We start from the raw sequence: 12,143 nt of genomic DNA, 5'->3' as shown, positions 1-12,143 counted from the left end.
TTCCCTTTTCTTTGGCAGGAAGATCTGTTGCCGGGGTTGTTATGATGTCGTAAACCAAGAGATAATTAACTGTGAGTGTAAATAGGACAGGAGTTCTGAGAAATGGAAAGAAGTGCCCTCTCTTTAAGGAGCACGCCACTCATCTCTTTTCTCTTTCTTCTTTTTGTTTGCTTGCTTTTCGCTCCCTTTCAAGAGAATGAGGATGAAAGTGTGACGTTTGCCACGCTCCCCGTTGTCTCGGAAATTAATCTTTTCCCGTCTCTTCCTGCCCTCTTTCCTTTCGGTGTGTTCCTTTATCAGGATGTGGCATTTCTGTGCAGAGTACAGATTATCCTCTTGTCTGTTTTGTGCTTTTTGCCTTAACTGATGCAGATGGAATTGGGGGGGAACCCTTATTATAAAACAGCATGAATGTGGTGGGTGGAGTGTTAGATGTGGCCCTTGGTGCCCTGGATTTAAAAGCAAAGCTCTGCCAAACACTAGGGGCAGGGCTCAATTCTCCAGACACATATTGGCGTTCCTAACAGAAGGATGTGTGAATGGCGGAGCTGGTGGCTGTTTTGGAGAGGCATATGAAGAGGGCAGTGCTCTCTTACTGACTTCTTGGGGTATCTAGAATGAAATAGACATTTGCTCCACACCAAGCATTCCTTATCTCTGACTTGTGTTGGGGGGGGCGGGGTAAAAGTCTAACAAATAAATAAATAAAAATAAAAAATGAAATTTGAGCGACAAGGCATTTTGCCCATTCAGGTACTTTACAGACCTGATACTTTACAGTCTGATGACTGAGCTTCTAAGATGCAGATCCGCTCAGAGTGATTTTAGTCTTCTTTCGTCATTCTGGTTTCTGTTGTTTCAGTGGTTCGAGGGTGTGTTTTTTTTAAATACCTTTAACATTTTTATTTTCTCTCTCTTAACCTTGTTAGCTGCCTTGAGTGTGGTAGAAAGGTGGGATATCCTAAGTAAATGCAGTATAGTTCTGCCCTACTAATCTAGTGACTCAGTCTTGAATCCCTCAGCCGAGACCTTCGCATTTTTGTACGCCCTACTGTCACCATCCCCCCCCCCCAAGAGTGCTTTTCACACCCATGCAGATTGACTCAGTTCAGATGATCCTGCAAACCATGGTCTGGTGACTCAGCAACTAGCCACGGTTTGCATCCCCCCCTCTTTCGCTTCCCTGTCAGTTTCCGGATGAGAATTAGCCACAGTTTATCATGGCATCCAAGGCAAACAAACTGCAGTTTGCTCTTTCCCTCCAAACCAGAATCAGAAATTTCAAGCCATGGCTTGGGAGGCAACCGCTAACTGTAGTTTGTAATCCCAAACATCTCAGCAAATAATTGTTGATAATGCGCAGAAAATCAAAAGATGAGGAAGCTTGTTGTTGACCATCTGAAACGAGCCATGTTTGTGTGAAGCGTCCCGAACCTGAGCCTGCCTAATTTCTTCCAGTAACCTACAGCGCAATCCCTCACGAAGTTACTCCGGGCAAAGGCCATTCATTTCAGTGGGTAAAGGTTGGACTAGCTCTGGGAAGGGATTACACTGTTAGTCTTGTTGTTTGAGAAGTTTAATGTCCTCCCATCCCACCTGAGTCAACCAATGAAACGTGGGTGCATGGGCTTGTGTAGCGAGGAAACCATGACATTTCCCTCTGAGATCTTCTTGCTCTCTCTTCTTCAGCGGTTTGAACACTCAGCCAAACTGAGGCGAAAGATCACTACGTACGTCTCCTTTCCACTGGAGCTGGACATGACGCCTTTTATGGCCTCCAGGTACGTGCAACAGGGCCTCGGTTCTCCCAAGAAACCAGTCTGGTGCCAGGCAGGCTTTCAGCTGCATCTGGAGAACAAGAAATGACTAAATTGAGCTTTCTGGAAGGAAACCAGTTTCAAAATGATCTGGCAGCTGGTTTTGTTTGCGTGAAAGTGTTTATTTTTTCTTCTTCACGGTAGCTAAACCAAACCAGTTTCAGGGCTTTGGTTAAGCAAGAGTGTTCTCACAGCAAGAGTGATTAGAAGACTGGAGCTGCCCCACTCTCAAGACACAACTTTCAGTCAAGCAGTTTAAACATATATGAACAACTGAAATTTGTACTTTGAGAACTCCTGGTTTGTCGTAATGCTAATGTACCGAGATACGCTTGGAAGGCTTTGTTTGCCCAGAGGAGGAATCGCAAACAAACTTACCTCATTGGAGAGCTGTCCATATGGTCTGCGACCTCCTGTGGAGACACTCTTTTTATGAAGCAGAATTAGCTGACTGTAGCAAGCATAAAAAATAATCTCCCTTTCATAAAAGCTCGGGCTCACATGTAGACATGCCAAAATACACTTGTATTAGGCCATAGGAAGTGAAAGTTTGAAACCCCTTTGGTCACAGCTAACGCCTACAGTGGGGTCAAAATGAATATTTTTTTGAGTAGCAATGCTACTGAGCACTTTCACTGCAATAAGTCATTTCCTCCCAAAGTAGTTTGATGTCTTGTGCCTTAAAACGATCTGTGTATGGGTATTTAAGAATGAGTTCATACCAGTATTCAGGTTTCCCTTACTCTTTGGAAGATGGAAGTTTTCAGTGGCAAGGGTTATGTATTAATTTTTAAAAGCTTTCAAACATTGTCTGGATAATCGTTTTCAGCAACCTTTGAGAGTAATCCAGTTTGCTGTGCTCAAAAATGTAAAATATTCTTAACGAGTGAGAGGAAGAGGGGCCTAATAGTATAAAGAAGGCTAATGCAATTAAAGTCTTCTTTTCAAGGAAGTATTGGATTAATTTTCTCTTCCTTTCAATTTTGAGATGTACATAAAAGGGCTTTTTTGTTGTAAGTTGTTAACAAAATATGTCATGGACAGTCTTAACACCTAGGGCCATGATTCCTTAACAAAGAATCAAATATAGGGTAACAGTGTGATTGGGTTAGGGGACAGGACTTCTGGAAAAGGCGGAGCCAATACATTGGCAGTCTTCCTTCAAGTTTTTGCTACCCATCACAACAGCAGAATTCTGAACAAATATAAACCGGACAAAACATGGTTTACAGCATATATCATTTCCAGGCAGTGGGGGGAAAGTCCTGAATGACATAGGAGTACCCGAGAGCCTTTTGAACCATATTTGTCTTTCAGCCTCTGATCATTTTTCAGATTTCAACAGTCGGAAGAGATGTGAAGCTAGGGAAAGAGGGGGACTTGGTTTTAATGTTTCGTGAATCATTTCTCAAACAAACACAGATATAAGTTGGCACATTGGTTAGATGGTGTCCCTGTCCTTAAAGTGCTTGATAATTCCGTTCATCATAAAACTCAATCAGAAATTTAGCGCAGAGAATCTGTCTTGGTAGCAGAGAATCTGTCTTGGTAGCGATTTACTCTGGCCACATCGCAGGAAGAGTATCCACGGGACCACCTCCCCCTATATTTTGTTTATTTATTTGGACTTATATCCCGCACTCCCCACAAGCAGGCTCAGGGTGGGTTCCAACCATATAAATATAATATATAATATTTATTTATTTATTGTATTTATATCCCGCCCATCCCGTGAGCGGGCTCAGGGCGGGTTACATCATATTTCAGTAAATACAATGAAATTTAAACCACGATATAAACATTTAAAATTAGTAGTTCTAGCTTACCGTTGAGAGTTTCTGGCCCATTGATGCAGATGGATATGGCCGGTTATTGGTGGGTGGGTGACAGCAACCTCAGGGGGGGCATGTGTGGGTGCCCGCTGCGTCAGCCAAAGGGCCTGGCGGAACAGCTCTGTCTTGCAGGCCCTGTGGAATTGAATAAGATCCCACAGGGCCCTGATCTCAGTGGGGAGCATGTTCCACCAGGTAGGGGCCAGGGACTACTAAAAGATGTTAATTAGTAGACCTCAGTGCTTTACGGGGTTCATATGGGGAGAGGCGGTCCTGAAGGTGTGCTGGCCCATGACAGCATACCTATATACCCCCTGAAGGGCATTATGCTCTGGAGATAAGAACCTCCTGATGATCCCTGGCCCAAAAGATATCCGGCTGTCCTCGACCAGAGCCGGGCCCTTTTTGGCCCTGGCCCTGGCCTGGTGAAACTCTGCCTAATGACATCCGGGCCCTGTGGGACCGAGTGCAGTTCCGCAGGGCCTGTAACACAGAGATGTTCCGCCTGGCCTCCCTGTCTCCTCCCCTCCAGAGAAGGATATGGAATATTCAGCACCACCTGACTAGTTTGATATCGCTGCTTTTGTATTTATTGGAATCGTATTTATTGTGTTGTTAAATGCCCTGACTCCCAAATTGAGGGGAGGGCGGTATATAAATCAAACAGATAAATAAATAATCTGTTAAATTTACAAGCTACAGAAATGGAAACTGAGCTAGTGGGCGTCAAAGCTTGCAGTCCATTTCCCCTGCACCCATAATATAATTTTAAAATACCTCCTTTTGTCTCAGAATTTTGGAAATTGGGGGGGGGGGTTCAAAGTGACCACTGTATTTACGTGCTGAAGCTATATGGGCATGCACAGCAGCTAAAAGGGGCCTTGGTTCTCGATGCCGCCTGGGCAGCAAGGGGCAGCCTATGAGGAGGTCCAGGGAGGCAGCAGAAGCTGCTGAAATGCAGTTCTGTGTGCCTGTACTCCAGGAGGGGACTTTTTGCTTTCTTTGTTTCATTCACCATGCGGTGACAGCAGAAAAAGCGACTTGTGTGTGTACGTGCAATTAGAACAGAGAAAGGAAAACTGGATTCCTAGATGGGGTACATTAAGCCAACTTTTTAGCATCTTTACCCTGTAAACAGTAACAATGTTTTGCAGTGTTGCATAATCCTGGGGTATTCTTGCAAAATCAAGATCTGCGCACACGTGTATGTTTTGCCTTGATCTTATAGCTCAATGTCCAGCTTGAGGGAGGTGCCCAGGTGGTAAGCCAACAGGTGTGAGTTTTCCAAGCACTTGCTCTGTACACCTGTCGCATTGGGAGACTCACCTGCAGGTGGACATTTCCAGGACCATTATTTCTATGGAGTGCCTTTTGCTCACCTGTCCAGCCTTTTGTTGTTATGCCAAATAGTTTTGGAGAGCCGCCCTTGATGCTGGGTGGGAGTTTAGGTGTTGCTAGGATCCTGTGTGAAGAATCCTAGACTCCCTCACGTATGTGAAACCTGTAGGCTGACTGGAGAAAAAGTCCTTTTAAAGAATATTTTAAAACTTTTTAAGTCACATCTTCTGCAACTGAAGTTAATTTCAGAAGGTAGTATTGTTGGTCTGCAGTAGAAGAGCCAGGTTTGAGTCCTGTCGCACCTTAGATACCAACACGGTTTTCGGGATATAAGCTTGTGAGCATCAAAGCTCCTTTAGTCAAGATACGGAAGAAAGCCTTGGCTCGTGAAAGCTCGTACCCTGAAAATCTTCTTGGCCTGACAAAGGGAGCTTTGACTCTCAAAAGTTTATACCCTGAAAATCTTGCTGCTCTCTAGTTTGCTACTGGGCTGTAATCTAGTTGTCCTTCATCTGGTGTTGTTTGTCAACATTATTGAGGAGTTTGGCTTTTTGTTAAATTCTTTGGAAAACACAAACCTTGACAGAGAGAGTACTCCACCTTTCTGTGTTATACCTCTGAGGATGCCAGTCACAGCTGCTGGCAAAACGTCAGGTCCTACGATGCCAAGACCACGGCCATACAGCCCGGGAAATCTACAACAACTAACAAATTAAACCCTTTGAAATAAAACTCAGTCCGGAGAAACTAAGAGGCTGTTTACGACTCATCGTTTTTGCCTTCCAAGGGCCACTGAATAGTTTGTGTCTTATTCATTTTGTTGTAGTAAAGAGAGCCGGATGAACGGACAGTACCAGCAACCAGCGGATAGTCTAAACAATGATAATAAGTAAGTAGAGTTGCATCGTTATGTTTTTCCCCGTTGAGGGTGTGGGTGGACTGAAAGCGGGACTGGAATGATTCCACATCTTCCAGAGCTAAGTATGGGGCCGGAGGTGGGAAGAGAAGCACAGTGTATCATAACTCCCTGGGAGCCACTGCCTCTTGCTGCTTGTCATTCCTCCTTTCATTCCAGTTTGGTGTAGTGGTTAAGTGCACGGACTCTAATCTGGGAGAACCGGGTTTGATTCCCCACTCCTCCACTTGTACCTGGCTGGATGGCCTTGGGCAAGCCGTAGCTCTGATAATAGCTGTTCTTGAAAAAGAGCAGTTTCTATCAAGAGCTCTCTCAGCCCCACCTACCTCACAGGGTGTCTGTTGTGGGGAGGGGAAGGGAAAGGAGTTTGTAAGGCACTCTGAGACACCTTTGGGTAGTGAAGAGCGGGGTATAAATCCAATCTCTTCTCTTCTTCCTTCATTTCTTTCTCCACCACTGCCGGCCACCAGCTCCCTTCTCCACCTTTTCCCAACATTTACCTACCCATCGCCATGGTCTCCAGCGCCAACCTTAATATGCCTGATCCAGTCCTCTTAAAGCTAGCGAAGGTGGCAGCAAATGCTGCATGTGCTGGAGCACCTAGCTTTTAAAGATCCGAATGGGCGGATTGCAGCAAGAGAGGGAGAGACACAACCCAAACGGCTGTTGTTCACAAGCGGGCGGGCAGGGTGACCATGATGTACTATACAAAGTGAAGCCCGTCTTGCAAGCCGGGGGGTGGTTCCAAGGCCTAAGTTTGATTGGGCAGGTGGAAGGTTGCTTTCAACAGGGTTGGCAGGCTAGGGGGGGAAACAAAAGCAGGCAGGCAAATAGCTTTTCCCCGGGAGCAGGCTGCATCTCCCCCATGGGGAGGGAATTGGTCAGGCTGACCAGGAGAGCCAAAGCCTTGAAGATTTATAGGTCCAGGTGAAATCCCATTGGCTGCTTGTGTCACCTGACATCTGCCGGTGGCACCTCATTGCTAGCGGCATGACTGGTAACCGAGCTCAAGGCATAGCAAGCCAGCAGCTCCCTCTGCTGGTGAACTTTTACAAGTGGCGCAGAGACAGAGCTCGGATCCATCTGCTGGAGGCCACTGTCGAAAAATCTCTTCCGCTTTACACAGCTGCTGTGGCCATGACCTTCCCAGAGCCACTGAGATGGCTACAGTAAATGAAAAGAGTGCAGAGCTCACCAGTCTTTTTGGGTTGGATCCAGCCTGCTTTCTCACTCCATCTTGCCTCACTGTTCTCCTTACCCTGGCCCCTGTTGCTACATTACTTTCGTCCTATGCAGGTCCCACAATCACCAGTGTCACCTTCTTGGTGGTCAGCAGGGACCCCCCTCCTCCCCTTTCCTCCAGTGGAAAAATAGGTTGGATCCAATCCCTTTGCTAGCAAAGTGGATATTTCTCTCCCTGTGCCTAGCCCATGCTGCAGAAGGGCCAAGATGTGGCTTTCGCTTCAAAGGGAAGTCAGAGGGTTGCATTCCCAGCCTAAATCTCTAAAGGTGCTGTGTCATTGTCTAGCCTTATTTTTAACGGGGTCTTTTTTTTTAGTTTGGGTTGCAGTGTTGAATGGAGGAGGAGGAGGAGGAGGAGATTGGATTTATACCCCGCCCTACACTTGGAGTCTCAGAGCAGCTTACAAACTCCTTTCCCTTCCCCTCCACACAACAGACACCCTGTGAGGTGGGTGGGGCTGAGAGAACTCTGACACAAACTGCTCTTTTTCAAGGACAGCTGTGCCAGAGCTTGTGACTGACCCAAGGTCACATCAGCAGGTGCACGTGGAGGAGTGGGGAATCAAACCCGGTTCTCCCAGATTAGAGTCCACGCTCTTAACCACGACACCAAACTGGCTCTGAATGGGGAATGTGGGACACTCTCGTGCTCTTCCATGCGTGTTTGTGAAGACCCGAGGGCTGTTAAATGGAAAGACTGAGAGAGGTAGCAGTGGCGGTGGTGGTGGTGTTCTTCCTAACAGCTGTGTCTCTGCTTTCCTTCTCTCCAGGTATTCCTTGTTTGCAGTAGTTAATCACCAAGGAACCCTGGAGAGCGGGCACTATACCAGCTTTATTCGGCAACACAAGGACCAGTGGTTCAAATGTGACGATGCCATCATCACCAAGGCTAGCATTAAGGATGTACTAGACAGTGAAGGGTACGTCCATCTGCGATGACAAAAGGCGAGGCAGGGCAGCCTCCTGTTTTTAACTTTAACCACCCAAATGCTGCCTGTTTTTGATCTTTTCCTTTTCAGAGGCTTGGGAAAATGTAAAATGCAGTCTAGGCAAGGGGGAAAAGAGAGGATTATGTAACATAAGGCAAGGGAGAAGACACTACTATAATGAATTGCCTGCAGTCCGTTACAGTAGCATCTTCTCCCCTCTAACAAATGGTCTTCTCCCTTTGGGAGCTGGCGAGAAGATACCTCTAGTTAAGAACATAAGAGAAACCAATGTTGGATCAGGCCAATGGCCCATCCAGTCCAACACTCTGTCACACAGTGGCCAAAAATACCTGGTGCCATCAGGAGGTCCATCAGTGGGGCTGCATTTGCTGCTCCATTTCCAGTCTGTACATTCCCATGGTCAGGCAATATATTTAACATTTTCCTCTCTTCTCCCCCTTGCCTAGATTTCCCTGCATTTCACATAATAAAGGTGGATTGAGCAATCTCTCTGAACTTCTTATTTTTGCACAGTGCTTCTTCTTGGCTGATGTAACCACTCCAGTTTTGCTAGTCATGTGTGAGGTAAAGACACTGGTGTACTTCCCCATCGATGAAAATCTTATTCAGCTCGCTTTTTGGCTCATAAAGGTTTATTCAAGTTATTGCCCACATCCCCCCCCCCCCAAGTGTTTTGACAGCCCCAAAGGCTAGAAACCTGTGGGCTTTGTATGGGGCTTTTAAAAAGCAAAGTTAAATAACTTTGGAATCTAAACCCTGCACCCGTTTCCCCATTCTATCACTGTCTGTGCAGAACTGTGGTATACACAAAGATCTTCAACGTGGTCTCTGTGCTTCACACCCATGGGATCTAGTGCGCACACGCTGGATCGATCGGCATTGTAGCAAACTTTTTAGCAGATTTTCGCGCCCAGACCTCGGGCATGCGCAGGAACCCCACCGCGCATGCCCAGAGGGGTGGGCGCAGACATCCCGCCAGTTCCTTTCTTACCGCCGCGTTGGAAAGACCTTTTCTTCGTCAGTCCAATCGGTTCTCTTTTTTGGCTATTTGCCTCACGGCTCTTCGGATTTTTTCCTCAGTTTTCTTCTTTTTTCTTAGCCTTTCTTTGTTTGTCCTTCAAAAAATAAAACAAACAAACAAACTTGTTTTTGTTGAGGGGAAAGTTGCCGGTTTACCTCAGTTTGGCCTTCGGGCTCCCCCCTCCCCCCGCCGCCCTCTTTTCTTCTCCCTGTTCTATTTTTTATGGAGAAGAAGTGGGGCTGTTTCAACCGATGCAGGGGTTGTGGCAATAAACTAGCTCCACCTGACCGCCACACCCTCTGTATTTTTTGTTTGGGGGAGTCTCACAGACCTACGTCTTGTCGGCACTGTGCTAGGTTTCCAAACCAGACATGAAAAAACCAAGCTGCGCGCCTTAAAGTGGCGCTTCTTGAGTCGGCGTTACATCCTCCCTCAGTAATGGAGTCTGAGAGACCATCGACATCGACGGCTCCGGCATCGAGGCCCGCCTCCGACATAGCCCAACCAACATCGAAGCCACCAGCATCAAAGGTGCAATCCTCCACTTCCACGCCAGTGAAGAAGAAGTCCAAGTCATCAAGTAAGGAGCTTAAGTCCGCAAAAAAGGGCTCCTCTAAGTCCCTAAAGGCGGCAAAGAAGGGGAAGTTAGCGGTGTCTGCACTGGGTGATGCCCCTAAAGTGCCTCCTGCTCCAATGGTAGTATCGGCATTGGAGGCTCATCCTGCTCCACCAATACCAACCGTTCACCTCCTGGACTCCCCTATACAACAACTGGAGCGTCCTTACTCCGATATCGAAACTGTGGAGCTCCTTAGTCGTCCTATGGATGCAGAGCCTTCTCCCTCTCCTTCCCCGTCATCGACATTGACGGTGTCAGAGGCTCCCGACATCAATACACGTCAGAATCGACATGCCTCTAGCAACACGCAGCATCACCCTCCATGTCTACTTGTTGAACCTGTCGATATGGAAGACCAAGTTTATAGGGACCGCTGTCAAGGGCATGCTTTGTCCCCGAGACGTACCCGATCCAGAAGTCGATCCTCCCGAGACTTTCTCCCCCCCCCCCACTACCTCTGTCTTGGGATCAACGCCAACTGAGGTATCTCTATAGGGGCTATCCACCATCCATGCCGTGGTTGACTCCGGCAGGCTATTCCGACTGGGATCATTACTCGACCCACTCTGCTCACAGAACAAGGTCGCCCTACAGATCTAGACCTTCAACATCTCTGTCTCGTGCTCCAGCCGACAACCCTTCCCACCATATTCCAAAACCCAGTCGTCCTTCCAACCCCCAAGTCCAACCAAAGATTTTAACAAGTCAAACGGAAGTCAGTCCAATCCAAATGCCAGATCAGGGCTCCTCTGATTCTCCAGAAGAGGATTCTGATACGGAGGCCTCTGAGGCTCACACCTCCCCTGACCACAAGTCTCCTAACCAGGCTGTCACAGATGATCTACCTATATCCCCATCCGACAATCTCACTTCCTATGCAGCCCTCGTCAAAAGAATGGCCCATTCTCTAGGTCTCTCAGTCGTTCAACAACAACTACAGGTTACAGATGCCGTCTTCGATATCGTGCAACTGGATACCTCCACTACCATAGCACTGCCCATGTCTACGGTCCTTTTAAAAGCTGCGAAAGCACCTTGGGAGAAGCCTTCATCAGCCCCAGTGTCAACAAGACGCCTGGACCACATGTATAGAGTCCAGGAGACCGGAGCCAAATTTTTATTCTCCCACCCTCAGCCAAACTCGATGGTTGTAACATCCTCGTCCAAGTCTAAACGAACACACTCTGCACCTTCTGACAGGGAAAGTAAGAAATTGGACGCGTTTGGGAGACGCTTCTACTCCACGGGAGCGTTGGGCGTGAAAACCACTAATTACCTGCAGGAGCAGGGAGCAATACCCTCTGTGGGAATGGTTTTCTGAACTCCTGACGCATCTCCCAGAAGACAAGCTTCAGGCAGCCAGAGTGATTCAAAAGGAAGGCATGGTACTTGGGCCTTTGCCTTTGCAACCTTGCCATCCAGTTGTGGTACCTATGCATCTCCCACGACGTCTTCTTAGTAGCCACGCACATCCCAGGGCACATGAATGTGCAGGCAGGCCATCTAAGTCGAGCAGGACTGCGTCTCCACGAGTGGGAAATGAACCCAACCTACCTCCTCCCACTCTTCCGCAGGTGGGGAGTTCCCCAAGTTGATGTCTTTGCCACCAGAGCCAACAAAAAGTGCCCTCTGTTCTGCAGCCGAGAAGGCAGGGACCCACAGTCTCTAGGGGACGGTCTCCTCTATCCGTGGTCCCGGGAACTTCTCTACCTTTTCCCTCCACTACCCCTGCTTCTGAGAGTGGTCCGCAAAATCATCAGCGATGGAGCAGACTGTATCCTAATAACCCTGTGGTGGCCGAGGCAGCCATGGTTCTCGAATTGTCAGCAGGGATCTACCACCAATTTCCTCCTGCACAGGACCTCCTCTTCCTATCCGACTCCACTCTCCTGTACCATGACGTGCGACGGATGAAGTTGACAGCCTGGAGAATAGCGTCAACAGCTTTTCCACCCACGTAGCAAACGTTTTGCTAAACGCCAGAAAGCCTACTACGCGAAAGTCCTACCATTACAAATGGCAAAGGTTCTGTTCCTCCTTGGGTGACGATGCCCCTCGAGCCACCTCCGTGGGTCTCGAGAAAGTTTTCCAATTCCTCCTGTCCCTCGCTGACTCGGGACTTTCTCACTCCTCGTTAAGAGTTTATTTGACTGCACTTTCAGCCTACCATGTTCAAGTTGAAGGATGCACACTGTTCTCGCATCCGCTTTCAAAACGTTTTTTAAAGGGACTGTTGCACCTTTACCCTCCCATCAAAACTCCTGTCGTTTTCTGGGACCTTCCTCTAGTTCTTCGTCAGCTCACGAGGAAACCCTTTGAGCCACTCGCAACTTGCGATCTAAAATTCCTGTCATGAAAGACGGCCTTTCTGGTTGCTGTCACCTCTGCGAGGTGAGTTGGAGAAATAC

The 12,143-nt window shown here is 47.7% G+C and overlaps 1 protein-coding gene across 2 annotated transcripts in view; it reads left to right on the top strand.

The window, feature by feature from the left end:
• USP22 (ubiquitin specific peptidase 22) overlaps positions 1-12,143 on the top strand; it is a 166,746-nt gene that overhangs the window by 151,894 nt on the left and 2,709 nt on the right. For both annotated transcript variants that reach the window (XM_015423233.1, XM_015423231.1), the window contains 3 exons: positions 1,690-1,781; positions 5,814-5,876; positions 7,916-8,065. In XM_015423233.1, coding sequence (XP_015278719.1) covers positions 1,690-1,781; positions 5,814-5,876; positions 7,916-8,065 — 305 coding nt within the window. The remainder of the gene's footprint in view (positions 1-1,689; positions 1,782-5,813; positions 5,877-7,915; positions 8,066-12,143) is intronic.

The sequence above is a fragment of the Gekko japonicus genome, unplaced genomic scaffold (genome assembly GCF_001447785.1).
Source record: "Gekko japonicus isolate JY-2015 unplaced genomic scaffold, Gekko_japonicus_V1.1 scaffold869, whole genome shotgun sequence".
In the NCBI taxonomy this organism is placed as follows: Eukaryota; Metazoa; Chordata; class Lepidosauria; order Squamata; family Gekkonidae; genus Gekko; species Gekko japonicus.
The sequence above is the reverse complement of the archived record's forward strand: the minus strand, read 5'-3'. Positions and strand labels throughout refer to the sequence as shown.